The following is a 26,303-nucleotide window of genomic DNA, read 5'->3' on the forward strand; positions in this document are numbered from 1 at the left end:
TAATGTTTATGAGGTGCTCAGGTTCGTGAAAACTTGTATGTTGCCCTATGCCCAAGATTCATTCAGTAGTGATGATAAACACCTTCTTAGATAGGCAAGATTCCCAGTCCACCCCCACTTTCCAATATGTGCATGTTTATTAATATCTTGGTATATATTTTTCCATCTTGAAGTAGCAAGAGGTTGTTGAAAAATATTCATCATGTTAATAAAAGCATAAAAGAATGCTTTACATCAAGACATATGCATAATACACAAGTGTATTTGTGTGTGTATCTATCCCTCTGTGTACCTATACATACACATGCAGCTAGGTGGCACAGTGGAGAGAATGCTAGGCCTGGAGTCAGGAAGACTCATCTTCCTAAGTTCAAAACTTTGCCCACACACTTACTAGTTATGTGGCTCTGGCCAAGTCACATAACACTGTTTACCTCAGTTTCTTCATCTGTAAAATGAGTTGGAAAAAGAAAATGGCAAAACATTCCAGTATCTTTGCCAAGAAAATCCCCAAACCGGGGTCACAAAGTATGGAACATGACTAAATAATGATATATATGTATGTACATATGGCTGTATGTGTGTATGTATATTAACGTATATGAGCTGGCTACCTGATGAAATGACTGAATAATGTGATTTTCTTTTGCTATTTCAAGGGAGTGAAAAAAATAGATCCTGAACTCTACGAAAAATTTGCAGATCACAAATTTGGAGAAGAATCATTGTACCGTGTAGACCTTTGTTCCATGCTGAAGAAAAAGCAAAGCAATGGCTACTACCATTGTGAATCTTCCATTGTGATTGGTGAGTTGAGTTGGGTTTTTAAAAAATCTTTTTTCTTCTCATATTTTGTGGTAGGCATTAGTAACTAGCAGTAAATATTTAGAACTTGAGGGCCATGTTACTTTCATGTTATTTTCACAAGTAATTTTTAACGGCATAGATATTTGTAGAATTTCTAGTCAGTTCTCATGATTGTGGGTCTCATGATTATGGGTCAAGTTTTTAGGACCTATGGCTTTCATCCTAGGGTTTAGGATTGCCAAGAACAGGTGTAACATAATTAGTCAAAATTAATATATATTAAATTTGCTCATTTTAATGAAAGAATATTATTCTTTTTTTTCCTAGAGAAGTCTCTTTTTCATACCATACATTTCCATGTTTTATTTGGAAAAGAAGCATTGAAGAACCTCCTTTCAGTGTATTTAATAGAAATAGCATTGGCCAAACCAGAATTTCACTGTGAGGGAAAAAAATGAAAGTTTCTTACAAAGATTGAAAACTGTTTCACTGTTTTTCCCTAAATTTTTTTTTTTTGGGAAAAAATATGTTCTTGAACAAACTGCTCCAAGAATTTATCAGTCTAAGAGAGGATATTTGTATAAAGAAATTCAGTAGTTTTGTGTTTTCTATGGAAACATTAGAAGGGAGCTATTTTTATATCCTAAAACATAAATGACATTAAAGGGAACCAATCTGCTGAAACTGAACTGTCTTTAACTCCAAAGAGTCTGATTATTATTTTTATGAGAACTCATCTGATTAATATTCCTTGAAGTAATATGAAGAGATTCAAAAAAAGATTCACATTTTTCTAGGAACTCTAAAATTTTCAAACTAAGATAGTTTTCCATAAAAGAAAGCTTGAAGGAAACCTACAAAACTATTCTGTAAGGATTAGAAGTCTGAAGTTTATTGGAAGGTTCAAAAAATATTCAAGAGTTAATGCTTTGTTTCAAGATTTGCAATAGGGAATGTCTTCAAGAGAGCTACCATATTTTTCTTCTCAAAGCATGAATGTCATAAGCCGGAGATTCCACAAGTAATCTAAATTTTATACTGTAAATCTTCAGTAGTAAGAATATTTTGGAGTCAAAGGTCTTACACTAAAATTTTGCCCCTATCACTTAATCTTGTATGAATCGCTTAACCTCAGAGCCTTCATTTTTTCAACTGTAAAACAGGGATTGAATGAGATGGCTAAAAGTTCTTTTCTGTCTCCAAATGCATAATTTACAATTTCATCATTAGGAGGATTTTCTCATATTCATGATGTCTTTTGGATGCCCATCTAATTGCTAAGTTATGGCAAGGGAGAGGGCAAAGATCTTAGTCATTTAAAGTTCATCCTAGAGGCAAAAAACGTCACACTTGGTAATGAATAGCACTATAGGCCTTAAAATAACACCTCTATGAATCAAGTGAGAGTTTACTAGTAAATAAATGCTCATTCAGCTCTTTGTGTACTATGCAGTTTAAAGTACCATTTATCTTTGAATTAATTGACAATTTCTGCTTTTGGCAGGACACACTTTCTATTAAGAAAATTCCTTTCATGTATATTGGGCAGAGTTGTCTTCATTGCTTTGCCAGCCTAGATTGGTTGTAATCAAATCCAGCCTCTATTTCTTGGAACTTGAATCAAGGATTTTCTTTAACAGGGCACACTGAAACTTCCATTGATATTTTTAAGACCTTATGACATTTTATATTCAGGTCTTCTCATTAGATAAAGATTCAATTGTTATTTTCAATCAAGTTCTAGATTCTCTCCTTCATCAGAATGGATATATCATGCATGTCCAATGAGATGAGGGCACTAGAGCTCAGAAAACAAAGCAGGGATGAAATTTGCAGAATGGAGCAGGTGATGGTGATCAGGGCAGAAGTGGAGTCAGAAGCCAAATAAGCAGAAAGAAACAAATTGGACACAGATACGAGTAGACCCATCAAGGCAGGAATTCTCAACTCCATGAGAAGTGTTCCCAGCTAGGAAATCCACAGGAGCTGGAGGGAGAAGACTTGATGAACAGATAGCGTGCACTGGCAGCAAAGAAACAATCAAGAGACTAAATCAACAATCATACTAATGAGAACCAGTCCTGAGCAAGCCTGGCCTAAAGGCCCGTAGCTGGTGAAAACTGAAAACAGCTACTTGACTAGTTATTGGAGGTGAAAAAAGAGACGAGACATGTGGTCCTCCGGTAGGAGCTTTTCCCTGACAGTTGATCTTCTGATGTATTTTGATACTCTACAGGTTGTTTGTAGATCATATCATAATGTACTTTATTAAGCCTACACAGGATGAAGGGCTCCATCAGGCTCTTGTGTAAGTGTGATCAGGTGACTGAATGAATTGTTTTAAGTAGTTTAGTAGGAAGGTGTTGATATCATCATTAGGATCATAAGAAGTGTTGATATATATGTGAGTGTCTTTTGGTAAGATAGATGGTCCTATAGGTAGTATATGGAGTGTATGTCTGATGGTTATTTAGTTTTGTTGTCCCTTAGAAAATATTATTTGGTGGTAGTAAGGAATGAGTGGTGAAAACATTAGCAACATACTATTATCTTTATTGATGACAAGAACGGTGATTATGTAAATGAAGGCACTTACTAATTTTGCTAGATTAAATTTATTTGATGATAATGGCAGTTGCTTCTAAACAACTGACTTAGAAACCGTCTGTAGTTATTTTCCCTAGGCAATCACAACTGCTGTTTTTACTCCCACTTTGCCTTAGAACATAAAAATATAGGACTAATATGTGTGAGGCACTATATTGAGTTCTATTATACACATGACTTCTTTTAAGACCTTTACCTACAACTAAATAAACCTTGCAGAAAAGTGTTTCTTCTGAGGTCTTCCTCTGTAGCTGGACCAAAGTCATCTAGATGTATACTTGAGCAGTTAGATGGCACAGTGAATAGAGTGCCAGTTTTGGAGTCAGGAAGACCTGAGTTCAAATTCAGCCTTGGACACTTTACTAGGTGTGTGATCCCAGATAAGTCACTTAACTATTTTTGCCTCAGTTTCTTCATCTGTAAAATGAGCTGGAGAAGGAAATCGCAAACCATTCCAGTATCTTTGTCAAGAAACCCCAAAACTGGGGTCACAAAAAGTCAGACATGACTGAAAACAGCCAAACAACAATGTATATATGTATATGTTTAACAGTATATATATATTCACACACATATCTGCTTCCTAGCCTTTCAAAAGCCATAGCTTTGATTATGAATTTGATATATAAAAAATATTGACAGTAGTAAGTTTTACTCTAAGGTTTCTTATCAAGTTACTATATGAGAAAGCCAAAAAGGCTAGGTGACTACTTTAGAGACAGAATGCACAGAGATAAATGAAGAGTTATGGATGATCACAGAAGATCATGATTAAAAGAAAAAAACCTTGAATATCATGCAACAAGAAATAATAGTAGAAAATTTTCAAAGAACTTCTGAAAAAATCAAAGTATTAACAGATCAAATTCACATATTGTTGCCAAGGTGAAGGAGAAAACCAAATGCCTATGCTGCAGATTCTCAGACTCAATGTGATTAATCTTCGCAATTTGATAACAAACAACAAATTTTGTAGTCTAACTGGAAAATAGTACATAAAATATGAAGGAAAGGATAATTTCAATAATTGAAGCATTGCTCATTTTGAAAAACCTAAGGAATTCAAATTTTAATCCAGAATAAAATATCCTGCAACCCTGAACCCAATTATTTAAAAAATTTAACATATGAAAGCTCATTTGAGGCATTTCTGAAGAGCACACATATACACACACCCCACAAACTGATTACAGACTTACAAACAATTCAAACAACAGAAACAGAGGAAAGGTAATTAAGTACAATTATCAAGAAAAGATTAAGGATTAAGATAAATTTTCTTCTGTTTAAAGGTTATTTTTCTTTAAGATTGATTTGTGTGATATTCAAGAAAGAATACAGAAGGATCATCAAGTCAAAGTCAAACCAATAATATAAGGGAAATGTAAATAGCAGAAGAGAGAGAGGTAGAAGGCTTGAATTAACACTAAAGACTGAAGTCCCTGATTACCTATATTTGAATCAGAATTTTTTTGTGGGAAGAGAAGAACCTAGTAGAAATTTACAACAGTGGGAGAAGTGGGGGAGGTAAATTACGGAGGGTAGAGGATGATGCACTTCCACAAACCTCATAGGCAAGTATAAAATGGATAATTTCTTTTACTCCTCAAAAAAAGAGAGTAGTGCTCTGGAAGAATAACATTAAAGTAACAGGAGAATGGGATGAAGGAAGTAGAGGGGTGAGAAGGTAGAAATCTGTATCCTAGAGGGAGAAAACAAGAGGTGCCATTAAAGGATATTTCTCTGGAAGAGGAGGAATGTCTATATCAAGAGTTTAGGGACATCATATTTGGTTTCATCTGAGGAACTGATATGTTAGGAAGTTACTTCCTCCGATAATATATTATAGCTACATGGACAACCATTCCACCCTATAGAAAGGGCAGGCAGCACCCTTGGTGGTGGTGCTGGTGGAGAATCCTAGAAGCAGAAGCAACTTGTTTTCAGTAAGGAGAAATAGCATCGCAAGGTCAGGAGGTAGGAGCAGTCCTCCTTACTTAAGCTTAGAGTGATTCTTACCGCATAGCATCACTCGCATCCTTCAAGAATTGAAAACATTACATACACACATATTCCTCTGATCTTATTGTCCTAAGAAAGCAAGGTTGAGAGACTTTAGGAAACTTGCCCAAGATTATGTGCCTGGAAAGTGTCCCAGAAAGGATTAAGTCCTATGTCTACCTAATTCCTAGATCCATAACTCTATACAGGAGAACATAACATAGGAATGAGGTAGAAGGAGTTAAAACCTTGGATTTTCACCTTCATGACTGACATAGAATAAAGAAGCAACAAGTAATGATATAAAATCAGAAAATAAAATTCAGAATAAATTTGAAGGGAAGAGAAATAATGAAATTAATAAAGTTTTTGGAAAAGGGCATAGCAAAAGAACGATTAGAAGTTGGAGTTGAATAACTCACCTAACTAGACAAAGAGGAAGAAGAAATAAATAACAGTATAACAATTTATTTCTTTTAATTTAAATTAGATCATTAAAATTTTTCTCTTTATCTTAAGTTGTGTAAATTCAAAAATTATAAGACAGGGCAGGAAATAGAAACTAGGGTTGGGAGGAAGCCCCTATGGGAATAAACCGACATTGAAATACAGTGTGAGTAAAGATAATACAAAGTACAAAATTTAAAAAGTAAGGATAAAAATAAATGGAAATTAAATAAATTAAGAAAAACAGAAGACTGTTAAAATTTTTAAATGAGTATGGATTAAAAAACCCATTAAAATGAAGGTAATGGCAGAATGATAAAAACAAATCTTAATAATCTATTGTATACAAGCCACATTTAAAATAAAGGCAATAAAGATGAAAGGCTAAGACAAAATTTACTATGATACATAGCAAAGTATTATGAAGCTTACAAAGGTGTGTTTTTAATGTGATCAAACAGGATACATATCAAAACCCCCAAACTAGCAAGTTCAATTGAAAAAATATAGAAATCTTAATAAATATACCAGTAAAGCAAGGATACCCCCTTTCCCTACAGTTATTTGAAAAAGTTATAGAAATATTAGAAGTAAGATTAGAAAAAGAAATTAAAACTAGTTAGCAAAGGCAAGACAAAATTAATCTTTTTTGTTGATGACAAGGGAAAAAGCATTTATATAGCTACTACTATGTGCCAATATTGTTTGGAGAATGACCTGTGTATATCTACATCCAGAGAAAGAACTCATATAAAAGAAATATAGAATGACATAGTTTTATATATACATGTGTCTTTTTGCTAAATGATACTTTCTCCAGTGTGGGGAGGGAAGAGAGGGGTGGGAGATAGCTGGGAATTTTAATGTAACACACAGATAATTTTTTAAAAAGGCCTTCCCAGACCTCAAATTATGTTATGAAGGAATAATCATAACAATTATTTGGAAGTGGCTTCTTAAAACCCAGAAAAGTAGATCAGTAGGAAGGATTTAGATAGTTTAGAAAGTTTTAGAAGTAATTGAACTCAGTAAACCAGTGTTTGACAAACCTAAGAACCTAAAGTTCTTAGACAACAATTCCCGTTGGAGGTGAAGAGGAATGAGAAAACTGAAAAGATATTTGAAAGAAATTTGATTTCTTCCACTAGATCTGGAAGTCTGGAGGACCTGAGTTCAAAATTGCCCTCAGACATTTTCTCTTAACTTTGATTGCCTAGCCCATGCCGTTCTTCTGTCTTATAATTAATACAAGGTAAGGGTTAAAAAAATAATTATTATCTGTTAACTACATGGAAATTTACTCTAAATTATAAATAATAAGAAATGAAAAATAAAAATTGAGATTTCCAGAGGTCCTGGGTTCAAATCTAGATTCAGACACTCACCCTGCATTGCCGAGCCCTTACTGCTCTTCTGCCTAAGAACCATATTGGTTCTTAGACAGAAGATAATGGTTTAAAAAAACAAAACAAAACACCAGAAACTAAGATTCCCCCACCCACCCAAAAAGCTCCCTGCAAATTGGAAAAAAGGTGACCAGAAAAATTGGAAATAGTCAATATGGAGGGGCTTTGGAAAGATAGAAATACTTATGTATACTGTTTCTATTTGGAATTATGCCAAAAAAGAGACCAAAATGCCCTCACTCTTTGACTCAGAGATCCCAGTGTTACACATATACCCCAAAGATGTTAAAGACAGAAGGATAAGTTCTGCGTATTTTAAAATATTCATAGAAGTCCTTTTTTTTTAGGTAGAAAAGAACTAGAAACAAAATATATGTCCATTGATTGGAGAAAGGACAAACCCCTCCCCCCTGAAGGTAACATAGTTCATGGAAATGATGGACCATTATTTTCCTATAATAAATGTTGACCACAGTGAATACTGAAAAGCATAAAAAAATGAAATGATTTAAGTGAGGTTGTAAACCAGGATGTCAATATAAACAATGATTATAGCTACATAAACAAAAAGAACAACAGCGATGTATACTGTGATTGTTCTGATTATACTTGGTCCCAAAGAAAGTTGGGAAATACACCTCCCTTTCTTCTTTGCAAATGGGGAAGGGAGAACTAGGGATAAAGTATTGCATATACTATTAGACAAGATTGAAGTGGTTGATTTTATTGAACTGCTTTTCTTTTGGTTACATGTGATGACATAGAGGGGTGGAGAAAAGGTACTCAGAAATGAATGTGAGAACAAAAAATAGAACTACATAAAAAAAGTTAATAGGAGACAAGGCCATTTGTTGAGGGTAGGCAAGATCAAATTACAGATTTAGACAGAAAGTTTGGGAAGCACATTATGAGAAATATACTTAAGTATCATGAAGAAAAGAGAAATAGCATAAATGGAACATGTCTGTATAATTCTGAAATATTTTCTAGTAACTTTTTATTTGGTGTAAAGTTTAACAATGAAATTGATGGTGATAATTGAAATTTGGCATGGCCGAAAATTTGAAGTGAGAGACTTCACAATGTTGGTGAAGCATCAAAGTGGCAAATTTTAGGAGTCTAATTTGCATTTAAGTAGATCCGTTAGTAAACTTCTTGAGTTCACACAGTATTGATTTCTGCCTTTTTATCACCAGAGCTTTGCACAATACTTTGTACTGTGCTTTAGAATATTTGTTGGATTTTATATTTGAAGGATTATAGTGAATTAGAAGGAATCAAAGACCTAGAAGTGTTAATAAAATTCTAGTTGGAACTGGGGAATATCATAGGTGGACATAAAGAGTAGGGAAAAGGTCTGTTGTTGAACAGCTGATATGTAGTTGAGATGGAAGGTAATTGGAGACAAGGGGAAAAGAATCTGAGACAAGGGCCTGATATGCAGTATCAACATTAATTTTAAAAAAGTTTATTTAAAACCCTTAACTTCTGTGTATTGGCTCCAGGGCAGAAGAGTGGTAAGGGTGGGCAATGGGGGTCAAGTGACTTGCCCAGGGTCACACAGCTGGGAAGTGTCTGAGGCCAGATTTGAACCTATGACCTCCTGTCTCTAGGCCTGACTCTCAATCCACTGAACCACCCAGCTGCCCCATCAACATTAATTTTGATGATGCTAAGGATAATGGCAGCTAGGTGAAGATGATAAGAATGAATCAAATTCTGAAAACCAGAAGGATGATGAAAATAAGTATATAAAATGGCAAGAATTTGGGAAGGATAAAATAAATGGATGATATGAAATTGAAAGGAAAAGGCAGCCTGTTAGAACTATCTTGCAGTGGAATGGGCTTCCACAGGAAATGACAGGTTCCCTCACCTTGTTTTTTATTGTTCAGTCATTTTCAGTTGTGTCTGACTCTTCTTGGTCCTATTTTGGGTTTTCTTGGCAAATATACTGGAGTGGTTCGCCATATTCTTATCCAGCTCAGATTATGTATTTTTGATGAGGAAGGCAAAATGGGTTAAGCAACGTGCCCAGGGTCACACATCTAGTAAGTGTCCAAGGCCCAGTTGGAACTCAGGAAGACTCATCTTCCTTACTCCAGGCCTGGTACTCTATCCACTACACCACCCTGCTGCTAACCATTTGTCAGGTATGTACTCCTAATGGAGAGTGTTTTCCACAGTTAATGCATGGTGTCCATAGCAAGGGAGATGACAGTGTTACTGTTCTCTGTCTTCATTTTGGCATATCTGCTAAATTGTATTTATTTTTTAAATGATAATTTTTTTCTTTTTTAAAATATTAAAAATCAAAAGTATTTTTCCATGGTTACATGATTCATGTTCTCTCCCTTCCCTCTTCCCCCCCCTTCCCAGAGCTGACAAGCAATTCCACTGGGTTATACATGTATTATCATTTGATACCTATTTCCATATTATTCATTTTTGTAATAGAGTAATCTTTTTTTTTAAACCCTTACCTTCCATCTTGGAGTGTATATTGGCTCCAAGGCAGAAGAGTGGTAAGGGTGGGCAATGGGGGTCAAGTGACTTGCCCAGGGTCACACAGCTGGGAAGTGTCTGAGGTCAGATTCGAATCTAGGACCTCCTGTCTCTAGGCCTGACTCTCAATCCAATGAGCCACCCAACTGCCCCCTAGGGCAGTCTTTTAAAGCCAAAACCCCAACTAAATTGTATTTAATTCTGAGAACCACATTCTGTTGACAAACTGAAAATCTTGGTGGTTGAGAGGCCTGGAAATAGAAAAGTTTTTCTATAAAAGGATTCATTAAAGAAACAGGAGATACTTAGCCCATTTGTCATTTGGAAGTGAGATTAGATTTATTTTTTTGCCCAAATAGAATTAGGAACAGTGAGAGAAGAATTTACAGAGAGAAATTTGAACCCAATGTAAAGAAAATTTTCTAATATATTGATCTATCCAAAAATTGAATTTGTAGCCTCATAAGTATAGTGAATTCTTTGTTCTTTGAGAAATTCCACATCCATTTCTAGTAGAGGCTCAGTGACTTATTTGTGGGTATATTGTGGAAGGAATTACTGTTCAGATATAGGTTGAATGTAAGGTCTTTTTTTATACACGAGAATCTCCAAATCTTTGAAAAAGGACATTGCTGAAAAAAAGTGTCTAATTTGAAAATGTCTGTTTGTTGAATCTAAGGCCCATCATCTCATTTCTCTAATGGAATAAATTAAAATTAGTTTCATGTGTTCAAGGTCTCTTATCACAGAGTGCTGTTTCTTTCACTTGGCCTTCCTTAATCTCCTTAGTAGAGGGTGATCTCATTATCCTCCAGTCTCCAAAGTTCAGTTAAAATTTAATTTACATTATGGTTATTTTTGACCCTGTCTTAGCTGTCTCACTATATTGTATCTCCTTTGATAGTGCCCAGTAGAATCTCTTGCACAGAGTAGGTGCTAAATGTATATTTGTTCAGCTTGAAGTGTTCCTTTAGTTAGTTCTTTAAACTTAAAAGAAATTTGTGAGGTATCATTTCTTTGAGGTCTTATTTTTATATTCCTTGATCATTTTCTCACGTGGACTAAATTTAGTTCTTAGAACAATCCCATCATACACACAGCCCCACAAAGTTTATTTTATTCAGAGGTTCATTCTGAGGAAATGAGTCTGTGATGGCTATTTTGATGCTCTCCTCCTGGAGTTTGTTCTCAAAGTATGAATGTGAATAAGAAAGATGTGAATAAGTAAGAGAATCCCTCCCTGTGGAGCTTAGCAGCCTCAGAGTCTGGTTAGATCATCTTCCAAAAGCTGTAGAATCATATGGAATCTCATACTTAAAATGTAGCATGAGAGCATGCGTTAGTGCCCCGCCATATATAAATGTTTGAACAATGGTGGGCACAACCAAGGAATGTCTTGTTTTCTTTTGCACAGGCTGACAGGGAAGTGATAAAGAACACGACATCTCTACTTGCACTAAGATGGACCCTGTTCCAAGCGTGGTAGAAGAGGGCAGAAGTGGCATGACACTCTCATCTGAGAGAAAATTGTTAATGATTTTTCTCTTGAAAAAGGACTTTAGCTGTTGGAAAGTTGCTGCACGAAAACATATGAGCACACAAAAAGCCCAAGGCAGGATATTTTGTTATTTATTTTGTCACATAAAACTTGATTTTTTTGAAAGGTCAGAATATTTGATATCTGAAAATGTTTTAAGTATTGATCTTATTCTTTATAAATGCTATTCCTCTATTGAAATATTTCTTTAATGAAGCACTTTCTTTATTAAAAAAATTACCATTATGAAAATATTTTTTGTAATGTTTCAAAGTTTGGTACTATTTTCATCTAATAAAATTAGAAGTGATGAACAAATGGGACTCTTTTAGTTTGTTTCTTCACATCGGGCTGAGGGAAGGAGAATTATTTCAGGATACAAATCTTAAATGATGGTGTATCTTTTCACCAATTATGAAGTTGAATACTGTTATAGAGCATCATCTGTGGCTTAGACCATTCTTAAAATTAAGCCATCTCTTGATTTGGTATCAAACCCATTAAATTTGTTTTAAATATTTTGGGTAGCATGTTGAAGGGAAATTTTTAAAAATGAAACTCTGCTATGAAATTATTTTCACTATATTTCCCGTAAAAGTATGCAATTTTAAATAAACTTTAGACAAAAAATCAAACATTTAATTACCCAATAAATAAGAGAAACCATTGTTTATATACAATTTTATGAGTAATGAATCTGTTACTCTAATCAATCAAAAGATCAAAGAGGAAATCAGAGACATCTTTAGCCATAAATTCATAGTCATGCATTACAACAAATAGCCTAAAACCTCAATAACTGTCCTTTAAAAGGGATTTATCATCCTAGTGGAACATTTTGATTGATTGATTGATTTATAGGAATATACCCTGATTTTTTTCTTTTTCTTTTTTTTCTTTTTTAAATTTTTCTTTTGAATTTTTTCCCCATAGTTACATGTTTCATGTTCTTTCCCTCTTCCCCAAACCCCTTCCTAACCCCCTTTAGCCGATGCACAATTCTAGTGGAACATTTTGAAAAAGATTGCAATGGTATTACTATCCTCTTAATCACAGAAAACCATTCTTAGAATTATTTTTATATGTGCATATATAAGCATATGTGCATATTATATATGTAAAGCGCTTGTCTTATTAAAGTAGTTTTGGCATATTTTTTAAAAAAAGATGTTTCTATAAATCAACTGAAGATTGAGAACCTTGGCTTATTAGAAGTTCTGGAAATAGAACTATTGGGCTCAGAGTTTTACTTCTAATACTGCAGTCTCTCTGTCTATCTGTCTCTGTCTGTCTGTCTGTCTGTCTGTCTGTCTGTCTCTCTCTCTCTCTCTCTCTCTCTCTCACACACACACACACACACACACACACACATCCCCCCAGAACTTAATATGATATGTGAGGAAAGTCACACAAGTGTTAAAACTATAAAAATATTGATTTCTTATTGCAGTGGACATGAATTAGACAATTAGTGTAATATGGTATTTAATTTGGGACTCTGAATAGAATAGAAACCTGGATAAATTTTAGGGGAAGCAATATAATAACAAAAATGATTTAAAATCTATAAATTCTATAAGAATTGGGGTTGTCTAAGGATTATTACAAAGGAAAAGGCAGTAATGTCTGCTCAGAAATCCCCTGAGGATATAGTTGGTATTCTAATCATTAGGAGGAACTCTGATATTAATGGTAAAAATAGAAAAGACAGTAATATTTGTGTGATAACTAAATACAATTTAGGTTGGAACACTGTATAGCTTCTTAAAGTTCTTTCAGCATTACGGTTATAAGATTCTTTGACCTGTTATACCCTTAACATTGTTTTGGGGCAAGATAGGCTAATTAAAACACTTTCACTGATGGTTAAAGTAATGAATTTCCTCTTAACTACATTCTATAGGAACGTCCCCTCTTTAGTCAACTATTTTATAACTAAATAGGGGAAGCAGTAATGTTAATGTGAGAGGTAAGGAGGTAATTTGATAAATTGCCTTTGGTGATTACACAAAAAGGTGAATTTGAAGTTTACTAGGGCATGATTTCCCTTTGGAAAAGTCTTTGAGCTCTGAGTATGAATAATTAGCTATGAGGTCTTTTCAGGAGCTGTGACCAAATCTCGAGAGTAACTTTTTTTTTTTTAAACTCTTACCTTCCATCTTAGAATCAATACTGTGTATTGGTTCTAAGGCAGAAGAGTGGTAAGGGCTAGGCAATGGGGGTTAAGTGACTTGTCCAGGGTCACACAGCTAGGAAATGTCTGAGACCAGATTTGAACCTAGGACTTCCCATCTCTAGATCTGCCTCTCAATTTACTGAGCTACCCTGCTGACCCCCTCTAGAGTAAATTTTGCTTTCCTGGATAATCAAAATCTTGTGAAGGAAATATTAAGGGATGAGAAAATAACTAATGAAAGGTGAGTAGAATTGTCTAGAGAAATTTTTAATTGTTTTTGAAAAACATATTTAAATATATCAGATAGATTTTCTTCTTTTCCTTAAACCTTTGGGCCTGGTATTCCATCAATTAGTTATTGAAAAAGCATTTATTAAGTATCTATGATATATCAGGCCCTAGTTTCCTTCAAAACTAAGCTTAAACACTTTTTATAGGCCTTTCTACCAGCTCAGTCACTTGTATTTCATTTCTGTCCCCACATTGCCCCCCAAAAGGTACAGGGGAATACAAAGACAGAAATGAATCAACCTTTAACCTTGTGGAGTTTACATTGTGTTGGGAGAGAAACTTATGCACACATAAATGCATACAAAATTAATACAAGATTTTTGAGGGGTGGGTTGGGAATGAGATACTAGTGACTGAGCTAATCCAGAAAGGCCTGATGGAGAGGAGGTGTTGACCTTTGTTTTGAAGGAAAAGGGTTTCTAAGAAACAAGTGAGGAAAGGGAATACATTCCATTTCTGGGAGATAGTTTGTGTGAAGGTACAAAGAGGGAAGAGATTACAGTTTGTCCGAAGGAGACTGACATGAAAATAGTAATTGATTCTAACAATTCAAACCATATTTATACACTTTTTTTCTGATATCATTAAAGAATAAGGAGAAGAATAGGAATTACTCTCAAACTTTAGTGGTTCCCCAACCTTTTCCCGACTCTTATTTTCCTTCCCTACCCCCACATCCACTGCCAAAAAAAAAAAAATAGAACTAGCACTGGGTTTTTGGAGGGAAATTGGTTCTGTATTAAAGGTTTGTATGTGTGTTAAAGAAAATTCTGGGTTTATAAAGAAATTGTCACTCAAACAGTTTGATTGAGCTGGAGGTGCTTTGAGTACAGTTCTGATAGCAAAAAGTATCTGCTGTCTGAGGACTAACCTGTCTAATTGTTTGGCCATTACAACCTAAGGAAAAAATAAGCATTCAAAATGTCCCTCAGTCTTCAGTTACTCTCCTTCTGCTTTTACAATGAACTATAATATAATTTGTTATAATATAAAAAATTATGGTGAAAAAAGAGGACAAGAGGTGGTTAAAAATCATCACCAATCTAAAATTGGAAGATTTTAGATTGTCTATAAATTTTAACTTAAATATTGGTCCTCTAAATGAATCTGTCCCATGAAAAATTAAGGAAGGTGCTTTTGGTGAAACTGTAATTAACCTTCTTATTGACATTCAATCATTCAAATACTTAAGTGTTTACTTTGTGTGAGAAACTAGACTAAACATTAGGCTGAGAAAAACAAAAGTAAACAATTCCTGCCCTCAAGGAGCTTACAGAAGATAGTTATTCATTCTGAAATCCTCTTAAAGGACACCAACTTTTTTTTTAACCCTTATTTCTATCTTAGAATCAATACTGGTATTGATTCCAAGGCAGAAGAGTGATAAGGGCTAGGCAATGGGAGTTAAATGACTTGCTCAGGATCACACAGCTAGGAGGTATCAGAGGTCAGATTTGAACCCAGAACCTCCTGTCTCTAGGCCTGGCTTTCAATCCACTGAGTCACCAGCTGTCCCCAGGATGCCAACTTTTAAGGGAAAAAAAAGTTAGTCTTTTTGAGCTCCTTGTCCCAGTATTATTTTGAAACCCTCACCTTCCTCCTTAGAATCAATACTATGTATTGGTTCCAAGGCAGAAGAGAGATAAGGGATAGGCAGTTGTGGTTAAGGAACTGGCCCAGGGTCACACAGCTAGGAAGTTTCTGAGGCCAGATTTGCTGACAGTCAAAATACTGAAAGGAAATATCGTAGCTAAGTGGTAGGGCAGCTCATAGGTCCTCTTCAGAGACAAAGTGGGAGAGTACAACAAATAATAATTTGATTTAATCAATACTTATTAAATGCCTACTAAATGTAAAGTGCTGTGCTCCAAAGCCAAAACCAGAATAGTCCTTCCTTCAAGTAGCATATTCAGTTGGAGGAATACAACACATACATGTACACAGTACATACAGAATTATGCAAAGAATTACAGGAGGAAGAGAGCACAAACATTTGGAAGGATAACAAAGCTTTCCATAGAAAATGGCATCTGGGCCATAATTTGAAGAAAGTGAGGCTTTTTTGTTGTTTAGTCATCTCAGTTGTGTCTGATTCTTTGTGACCCCATTTGGTGTTTTCTTGCCAAAGATACTGGAGTACTATTCCATTTCCTTCACTAGCTTGTTTGCCAGATGAAGAAACTGAGGCAAGCAGTGTTCTTGTCCAGGGTTACACAACGAGTTAGTGCTAGATTTGAATTTGGAAGATGACCCTTCCTGAAGCCAGGCCAAGTACTCTGTTCACTGCAGCTCCTTTTTTCTCATTCAAAGAGATAGAGGTGAAGAAAGAGCACATTCTGGGCCGGGAGTAGGGAGGGATGTCAGGAGGGAACCTGTGCAAAGAAATTGAGGCAACAGATGGAATGTCATACAGGGAGATTAAATTAGCAGGTCAGTTTGATTAGAATGGAATATGAGTCATAGAAAATATGACAAGAAGACTTGGTGGGAGCAATTGTGGAGGGCTTCAAAAGCAGTACTAAGGGGGCAGCTTTGTAGCTCAGTGGATTGAGAGTCAGACCTGGAGAAGGGAGTTCCTAGGTTCAAATCCGGCCTCAGACACTTCCCAGCTTTGTGACCCTGGGCAAGTCACTTGACCCCCATTGCCCACCCTTACCACTCTTCCACCTATGAGCCAATACACAGAAGTTAAGTTTTTTTTTTAAAGCAGTACTAAGGAATTTGCATTTTATCTTAGAGGTAAAAGGAAAGATTTTTCCATAATGACATTTCTTAGGTCTGAATCTTGGTAATATCAGTTTGGCAGCTGTGGGGAGGAGGGAGTGTTAATGGGAGAGACTTGAGGCTGGATAACCAAGAGTCCAAGTGAGAGAGGAGGAAATAGGGTAGAGTCTATATGAGTATAAAAGGAGGCATGGGAAAGGTTGTGTGGAGATGGGAGAGGAGCAACAAGCCTGGACAATCAGATAAAGAAGGGTAAAGGAGAGGGAAATACAAAGGATGACTCAAAGATTATACATCTTGGTGACTGAAAGAAGGATGGCACCCTCAGTAGAAATTGGGGAGTTTGGAGGAGGAAAGCATTTATAGGAAAATATTATGAGTTCCATTTTAGACATACTGAGTTTGAGACATCCTTGGGATTTCTAGGTGGTATATTTTTTTGCTATCTCCCCTACTACCAACTTGTATGTTTAAATCACTGAGTATAAGTTTGTAGAAGTTTAGATTTGGGGCCAGAAGAGGCCTTAGATGTTATCTAATTTAACCCCTTCATTTTAGAGATGAAGAAATGGAGACATAGAGGGATGAAGGATTTGCCCTTAATAATAATCACAGATAATAAGTGGGAGATCTAGGAGTCATACCTTGGTCTTCTGACTCCAAATTCAGCATTCTTTCCATTACACCACACTGCCTCAAATTTACCTAAGATTGTTATAGAATTGATTTACTTCTGTCTCTTATTGTGTATATGAAAAAGTTATAAATTTCTTTGTGGTGGTCTTCTTTCCTAATTTTCATCATGAGCAGTGCATGTGACCAAATATCTCATTAGATCATGTTGCCTTTTTAATATAAATCAAAGCTAACTATAAGGGTTAAAATAGGGGTTTTGACAAAATAAGGGAGCAGCTTTTAATAATTTAAGTTTTAATGAGAATATAGTAGAGTTGTGAATTAATATTATCCCTTTAAGCCAGAGAAAAGAAAACTAGCAGCTTCTAACAATTAACATAGTTTAATTAAATAGAGATAGTAAAAGAATATAGTAAAATGAATATAGTAAAGGAGAGAAATATAGGTAAGAGGTAGAGAGAAAATTTCCTAATGTCTAGACTAGTTATCCTGTAACTACCTATAATTGCTACCTAAAACTGCTTATATCTACCTATAACTGCCTATAACTACTGCTAATAACTACCACCCCACAAAGTTCCAACTCAGTCCAGCCCAATCAAAATCAAGCCAATCAGTGTTTAATCCAACCTCAATTAGGTCTGTAAACGAAGACCAGCCACCTTCCAACCCAGGAAGGGTCAAAAAGACCTCTAAAGGCTAAAACCAAAAAGCACTCGCAGTAAGTTCAGGCCCAGCTTTATATTCCAGCAACTAAACACTAACTACCAATTCATGCCCAGCAGCCAACTTCTCAGCAACTGCCAGTCATAACTGTCAGCAACTACCAGTCTGCAACTGCCAGCCCTATCAGCAACTGACAGATTAACTGATGCTGGCCCCCTTTTATATCCTTTCTCTACCTCCCGTCCCGTCTCTGTGGTTTCTACTTCCTGTCACTGTGGGCTGGTTAATCCCTACACATCTCTAAGGTAAGAGGACCTCCAAGACCCCCCCATTAAATTAAAAAAGGAATAAAGAATTCCAAAATCAAAAGCTAATAACCTTGCCAAATTTTTCTGTTTCTCACTGAGAAGAACCTCCTTCCATTTGACTCAATGGTAAAGAAGCCTATCCTTCATTGATTGAAACATCCTTATATAGTATCTTCTGGTATCACTTATATAGCACACCTATTGAAAGGTCATGGATGAATTATTTATTAGTGGAAGAAGCACTTACTTTATTTAGGGCACAGAAACAAACATCTTAAGGAAGTGTGTATGTGTGTATTTATAGTTTTATTCATTTTCATTTTTACATAGAAAATAATTTTCAATCACTTTAAGCCAGCCCTCCAATTTTAATAGATTGAGAATTATATTTTAACATTAAAACAAAAACCAACAAACAAAAGTAACTCAGGAATATTTGTATTAGGAAGTTTATGAACAGAAAATGGATTTAGTATACAACTGTGTAATGAATTCCCCCTAAGTACTATTAAGGTAAATTACCTACAATGAATGTGTAAAAGATTTTGAGTGTACTCTGAGGACATTCTTGATTTGGGTATAATTTCATGCAGTTCTAATATGATGAGTTATTAGTTTCCATTATGCCAGCTATGTTTTCTTACCTTTATCTTAGTAGGTGCTATTAGAGAAAATACCTTTACCATTATTAATAACTAATAATCCTAATAACCTATTGTGGGGTGAGTGGTTGTTTTGGTAGGAAAGGTGACCCTGTATTCTTCAAAACTATGCCAGTTTACTGCAAATTCTGTCTGGACCTACCAATATGTAAAAGCTTAGAGTAAGGACCCAGCAGTGGACTGAATGTCTTTCACCTGAGAATCGATAGAAAATCATATTCGGGAACCTAACAATTGGTTTGGTCATAGAATTCAGGATGGGGGAGAGGGATTGTGATCTGGATTAGCAGAGAGAATACCTATTCTGATGAAAATCATAGATACATGAAGTCCTGAAGTAGCTAAGTGCAATTCTGGGCATATAAAATAAGAAACTTTACCAATGGATATACAGGATTCTCCATTCTGGACAGAAGAAAATGTAGATGTTTATCAAGTTTCTGTTATACAAAATGAAAAAGCTTATATTCTATTGGAAGATGTAAAGTATACATGTACATAGATAAATAAATACAGTGTAATTGTGGGGAAAATTGTATTAAAAAGAGAAATGGGGAATTCTTCTGGGTAGACCAGTTATGGAGTTGCATGGATGATATATAGTGTATATAATATCAATGACCCTGGCAAAATTCACTGAGTTAAAAATAATGATGCTAAATTTTGTAGGGTCTTCAATAGCCAGCTTTTAACCCAATTAGTCTCTTTGTTTCCCACTTTTTTTTTTCTAAAATGCATTTCCTTTGCTTCTTCTGAAGGATGGAGGCTTTATTCTATGGAAATGTGCAAAGAGTGATTAGTAGACAGAGTACATGGGTTCAAATTCTAGTTCTCTCTTTGTGAGGGAAGTATAGTACAACACTACCAAATTCCTTTCTAGTTTTAAACCTGTGTCCCTAAGTGCTTATGGCTGTTAGGGATAACCCTAATGGGCAGATAGTTAAATACTGTTGAGAAAAGTGTTAGCATTTACACTTAGGAGCTATTGTCTGGCTTCTGAGAGCATTGCTCAGAGTACACAGCCCCTATATGCTTCTATGAGAACAAGGGAAGTTGAATTCATCCTCTTTTTCCCCTTTATCACATCCTTTGCCCCTGCCTACAACCTCATTGTATGTACACTCTTTGAGAATTCTCTCTGAGGGTCTTTGAGAGTTTTCTTCAAGCCTCAGTGATTACAATTATTTTTTTAGATTTTCTTGCATAGATGTAGAATTCTGTTACTACTTAAAACCAAAGGCTGGTTAACAGGATAATAACTACTGTTGTTTATTTGTAATCTGTTACATCAAAAGATTTTAGAATAATAAAAACCACTCCAGACAAAAGATACATGTTCATTATATTCATATTCTCCCTCTGATGTTGATTACTTGTGTAACCTTTGTTAAATTCCCTTAATCTCCCTGGGCCTGAATTTCCTGATGTTTAAAATGAAAGGGTTGGATTAGATGGTCATTAAGGTATCATCTAGCTCTAGATCTGTGATTCTAGAGTCTTAGTATGATTCTAGAGTCTTAGTATGATTCTAGAATCTTAGTATGCTATCACAAAAAGCCTTTGTTGGCGTACTAGGTACCATAATGGATAGAACATCAGGCCTAGAGTTGGGATGACCTGGTTTCAAATCTGTCCTTGGATACTTCCTCACTGTATACCCCTGGGCAAGTCACAACCCCATTTGCCTAGCCCTTTCTTCACTTATGTCTTAGAATTGCTACTAAGACAGAAGGTAGTTTTTTTTTTTTTTTGTGTTTAATATTTTATTTTTTTAGAAAATTTTTCCATGGTTACATGATTCTTTACTTTCCCCTTCACTCCCTCCCTCACTCTTCCCCCCCCATATCCAATGCACATTTCCACTGGTTTTAACATGTGTGATCAATCAGGACTTATTTACATATTATTGATAGTTGCATTGGTGTGGTCATTTAGTGTCTACATCCCCAACCATGCCCACATCAACCCATGTGTTCAAGCAGTTGTTTTTAGAAGGTAGGGTTTTAAGAGAAAAAAAGTCTTTGTTCTTCCTTTAGAGGTCAGATTCACATCCTTAGGAATTTTGCAAGAGAACTTATTAGCAGGTAGAAGCATTAAAAGGTAAAAAAAGTATTAAAGGGCAGGATTGTGCCTTTGTTCTTTGTTGATTTCTGTTGGACAGGATTACTGTACTATAGAATGCTTGGAATTCAGTGGAATGTTTGTGTAGTAAAACAGATTTGGATATACTCGAGATCAATTAAAATTTTTTAAAATATATCAATCTAAAAATGAGCTTATAAGGTACTGCTCTCTAACACCAGTACTGTTTTTTTAAACTGAAAATCTTTATTTAATTAATTAATTTAGAATATTTTTTCATGGTTACATGATTCATGTTCTTTCCCTCCCCTTCAGCCCCCCCTCCCAGCCGACACACAATTCCACTGGGTTTTACATGTGTCATTGATCAAGATCTGTTTCCATATTATTGATAATCGCACTAGGGTAATTGCTTAGAGTCTACATCCCCAATCATATCCCCATTGAAACATGTGTTCATGCAGTTGCTTTTCCTCTGTGTTTCTACTCCCACAGTTCTTCCTCTGAAAGTAACACCAGTACTTTAAAAAAAATTAATTAATTTTCAAAATCAAATGTAGCTCTCAAGTTACCTATTCATCCAAACACTAATTTTTAGACATTATTTCATTCTCTTCAATCTTTGTATCATGTATCAATTTCTTAGTGCATGCACCCTCGATCTCTCTCTCTCCCTTCCTCCCTCCTTCTCTCTTTCTCTGTCTTTCTCTTCCCCCCTCCCTCTTCTCTCTCTTTCATGCCCTCCCTTCCCCCATTCTTTATTGCAGTAGTCCTATCCAATTGTCATAACCACAAAGGGGAGAGAACATTTCCATATATAAATACATACAGAATAATTATAGGGTAGTTAGAAAGGGCTCTCAGAGTTGGCAAATCAGGAAATGCATCAGATAGAAGATTGTGTTTGAGTTTTGTTAGGAGGGAAATGAAGGATTCTTGTGGAAGAGGTGATGTCATGGCACATAGCAGGTGCAAAAAGTTAATTGAATTGAATGAACAAAGTGCTGAATTTGAAGCCATTCCAATGGCAATGGAAGATAAAGGAAAGGGTTCCAGAAATCATATTAAAGCTAGATGTAAGAGAGAAATTTTTATAGAGAAAATGGACCATTTAGGTTTTTATAATGGTTTTTGGGTAGGGAGTGATTTTTCGTTTAGCCCTGATTGGTTCAAGGGCCATAGGGAATAGTAGTTGAAAGACTCAGGATATATATTTGGTGTTGGGTGAGCAACTTAATTTTGGTAGGAACTAGACCTTTGATTTCATTGGTAAAGGGAGCTCCTGATGAAGACCTTCTTTTACTGTTGCAAATTGGTACCTCTCTATAATACAGAGAGTCTTAGAGAGTTGTCTTTGCACTGCAAAGTTAAATGCCTTTCTCAGGGTTATACCTTCATTACATGTCAGAAACAGGACTCAAACTGAGTTCTTCTTGGCCCTCTAAGATCACCTTTTTGTCTGCTATGTTGTGCTGCCTTCCTTTTCTTTAGTGCTCAGCAATATTTATCATTCTTTAAGCCTCACCAAAATTAGGAAGAAATAATAATAATAACAATAATAATAATAATAATATGAAGACTTGAGAAGGAAGGAAATCATTATTTTTAAGTATCTACTCTATGCAGGTACTGTGCAAAGTGCTTTATAAATATCTCATTTGATCCTCACAACAAACTTGGGAGGTAGGTGGTATAGTTATTCTTATTTTATAGTTTAGGAAACTGAGGCAGACAGAGGTTAAAGGACTTGCCGAGGATTGCACAGCTAGTCAGTATCTGAGGCAGGATTTGAACTCAGATCTTCCTGACTTGAGGCCCAGAGCTCAATCCCCTGTGTTATCTAGCTCTTTCAGGGAAGTGTTTATTTGTTTGTTTTTCTCCTGGGACCATTTTTTAGCACAAAAGTTGGAACTTAATTAAATCCTGTCTTGTCTTATTGCTCAAATTCGGGGGTTCTTAAAGTGTGTATATGGTAAACACCTTTGGTAATATGGCAAAGCTTACTGTAATATCCATGATCTTAAGTGGGGTGAAACTGCTCCACAGAATTCCACAGGACCCTCCTGAACTCCAGGAGAAGGGGCAGTTGGGGCAGTTAAGAATATGACTATAAAAAGCCATGACTCCCAGTTGGCAAAGTCACTCTTTTGGGGTTCAAGGGAAGCTGGGAAGAAGTATGGGTTTGCTCTTTTTGTTAGCTCATCTCTGACCTCAGGGAGTAGGGAGTCACTTTGCTACTCTATACAGACTATACCAGGCTGTGTGCACTGGGTTAATACCTCACTTGCAATATCTCAATTTATCTGTAGTCTAAGTAGATCTTCAATCAAGATTACCTTCACCATCTTAAACTTAATAACATTAGATTAAGAGAAAAGTTAGTTTGTGAGGGAGATAGAAGTTATACAAAACACATGTGTAGCTGACAAATTTCTTGAAGATACTAGGTAGCTTGCCTCACCCTCAACCCTAAAATTTACCTTCTCTTTCCCTGTTTTACTGAAATTAATAAATCCCTTCCTTTGTTACGTTTGAGAGCCTATGTGAAGTTATACTTGGGTATACCCACCTATAGCATACGTTATCTAAGCAAAATCTTCATCCAGGCAAGCATTGGAACAGCTGTTATCCAGAGAGCAAGTCTGCAGTAATAGAAGACACCCTGATCCTTTTATTTATCTCAGGGTTTGGAGAATAATCTCCTAACTATGGAAGTTGCTAATCTCAGTGGGATTATTTCCTATCTGTCTACCAATTTAGCCCTGGATTAACCAAGCCTAATCAATCTCCATTTCTTGATCTAAAGGGGATTTAGTTAAAACTGTTACCCCTTCAGCTTCAACTGCCTCAGGTGGGGGAGGAGAAAAAATTCTATTGATTCTTACCCGTCCCCCTTGCTAGGATAGCTTGCTTGATCCTTTGCACTGACTCCATTACCAACCATTACCAATCTGAATCAATCTTACACTCTGGATTCCTTTTCTGAGTATTTTTCAATATTTGAAGGAAATATTAAATTTTAGTTAGAAGTCAGTGAAATTAAAGATGATTATTTTTCTTTTCTACATTCACAGACAACCTGAAATCTATCCAAGATTAAAAATCCTTGTTCTAGTTATTCATTCCACTCTTTGAGGATAGTAACTACTTTTGTTATCTTTGTGCCCTCCACAGGAGAATATTCAGTATTAGGCATATAGTGGTTAATTAACAAATACTTCTTACTATAATTATTTTTTTTAAAAAGATGATAGTAAGGTCAGTACTAATTAATATAGAATCATCAAAGATTAGACCTGAAAAGAACCTTAAAAATATTGAATTTAACTTCTAAGCCACTGATGAGGAAACTGAAGCCTAGGCAGCTTATGACTTAACCAGCATCAGTAATATTGTAGTCCTTAATCTCCATTTCCTAGCCCTTACTGTTCTTCTGCTTTGGAACTAACACACAGTACTAGTTCCAAGACAGAAGAAAAGGGTTTAAAAAAAGTAACAAGACAATACAACTATTATTTATTGAGCAAGCATCTACCATGTTTGGAAGATAAAGATGAATAAAAACAGGGTCCCTGTCCTACCTGAGCTTAAGGTGTTGCTTGCTCTTTCTACAGTGTTTGACCTTGTTGACATCCTCCTTTTAAAATACTCCTCTCTTGGCCTCAAGGAGACAACTTTCTCTTGGTTGAATTCAAATTAATAAACATTTATTAAACTTATGTGTAAAGCCACTGTACAATTCTCTTCCTGCCTATTTGCTGATCCTTCTTAGTCTCCTTTTTTGTTTCAACTTCCTCTTCCTGAGGGTCTCCAAAGCCTTTGTCTTTGACCCTTTTCTCTGTCTGTGCATCTTTCCTTGGTGATGTCTTCTACTTCTATTATTTATAGATTAAGAGATGGAAGGAACCTTAAAGATTCTCTAGTCCATCCCCCTCATTTTGTAAATGAGAAAACTAAGATGAAGCAAGTTGTGCAGTCCTGTGGACAATAATTGACAGAGCCAGAATTTGAGCTCCTTCCTCTGATTTCAAAACCACTGCTTTTCCCACTATACCTTGTAATTTCTATAATCACCATCATCTAATATTTATGTAATACTTTAAGGTTTTCAAAGCATTTATGTGATTTCATTTGGTTCTTACATCCCTAGGAAGTAGGTGCTACTATCCTCATTTTACAGATGAGGAAACTGAGTTTGGGAGAAATTCAGTGACATGCTTAGGTTCATCCAGCTAGGAAGTATTGGGGGGAGATTTGAACTTGGGCCTTCTTGACTCCAAACAGAACGGTACCATTTACTTGCTTTTTCAGGCAAATGAGAAATGAGTCCCCATCTCTCATTGCTGTACAGGGGTAGGAAGTTATAACTTCAGTTCAGCTCCTGCTTTCTTTATATCTGTATAATCAGCCTATAATAAACTCTTCTCTCCCCTCCCTCTATAGACCCACATATAAGGCTAAATGACAGAGATACAGGCTTGGTTCACTGCTAGTTTCACTGCTGCCCCCATCACACACTCCTCCAGGGGCCTTTTGTCCCTCTGGGATGCCTTTTCTTCTCCGATTTCATCTATATGCAGAAATATGGGGGATAGGAATGGGATACAGAGACGCACAGTACAACTGGTTCTTTTCCCAGAGCTTCTGGTGATGACTAATGGATAAGGAACATGATGGCCCTATAGTATAATTACTAGAGGGCAGACACCATGGCTTTTCTAAATTTCCTGTGATCCCTAGAGTGTAACTCAATTCTCTATGCAAAGTGGGTATTTAATAAATGTTTGTTGAGTTGAATTGAACAGACCTAATAAAATGAATTGCCTCTGGAATAGCTGTAGTAAGAAGACGTTTATGGTACATTTGGGCTTTTGCAATTTTAAAATTAGAAATGACTTATTATTTAATTTCCATAGACACACAACTATGTTAGGTGATGGGTTTTTTTGAGGTACGTAATATAAATGAAGAGATATTGACCATTTGTTTTCTCCAATCAGTATTATTTTTTGGAAACATTTATTTCTTTTCATGCATAAAATAATGTACATACATAATACCAGGATAGTGTGAATGAATTTAGCCTATTGATAAGTTTGCTTATTTCCTTAGTGACTATTCAGATTGTACCCATAATGGGAAGACTTGTTTTGGACTTTATTCCTGCTTAAGAATCTAAGTAAGGGGGCAGCTGGGTAACTCAGTGGATTGAGAGCCAGGCCTAGAGAGTTCAAATCTGTCCTCAGACACTTCCCAGCTGTGTAACCCTGGGCAAGTCACTTGACCCCCATTGCCTACCCTTACCACTCTTCTGCCTTGGAGCCAATACATAGTATTGACTCCAAGATGGAAGGTAAGGGTTTAAAAAAGAAAAAAGAATCTAAGTAAGGGGGCAGCTGGGTAACTCAGTGGATTGAGAGCCAGTCCTAGAGAAGGGGGGTCCTAGTT

At 35.8% G+C, this 26,303-nt stretch overlaps 1 protein-coding gene across 2 annotated transcripts in view; it reads left to right on the top strand.

The window, feature by feature from the left end:
• Positions 1-26,303, top strand: part of AKAP7 (A-kinase anchoring protein 7) — a 176,848-nt gene that overhangs the window by 113,253 nt on the left and 37,292 nt on the right. For both annotated transcript variants that reach the window (XM_044676974.1, XM_044676975.1), the window contains exon 6: positions 660-807. In XM_044676974.1, coding sequence (XP_044532909.1) covers positions 660-807 — 148 coding nt within the window. The remainder of the gene's footprint in view (positions 1-659; positions 808-26,303) is intronic.

This window comes from Gracilinanus agilis, chromosome 4 (assembly GCF_016433145.1).
Source record: "Gracilinanus agilis isolate LMUSP501 chromosome 4, AgileGrace, whole genome shotgun sequence".
NCBI classification, from domain to species: Eukaryota; Metazoa; Chordata; class Mammalia; order Didelphimorphia; family Didelphidae; genus Gracilinanus; species Gracilinanus agilis.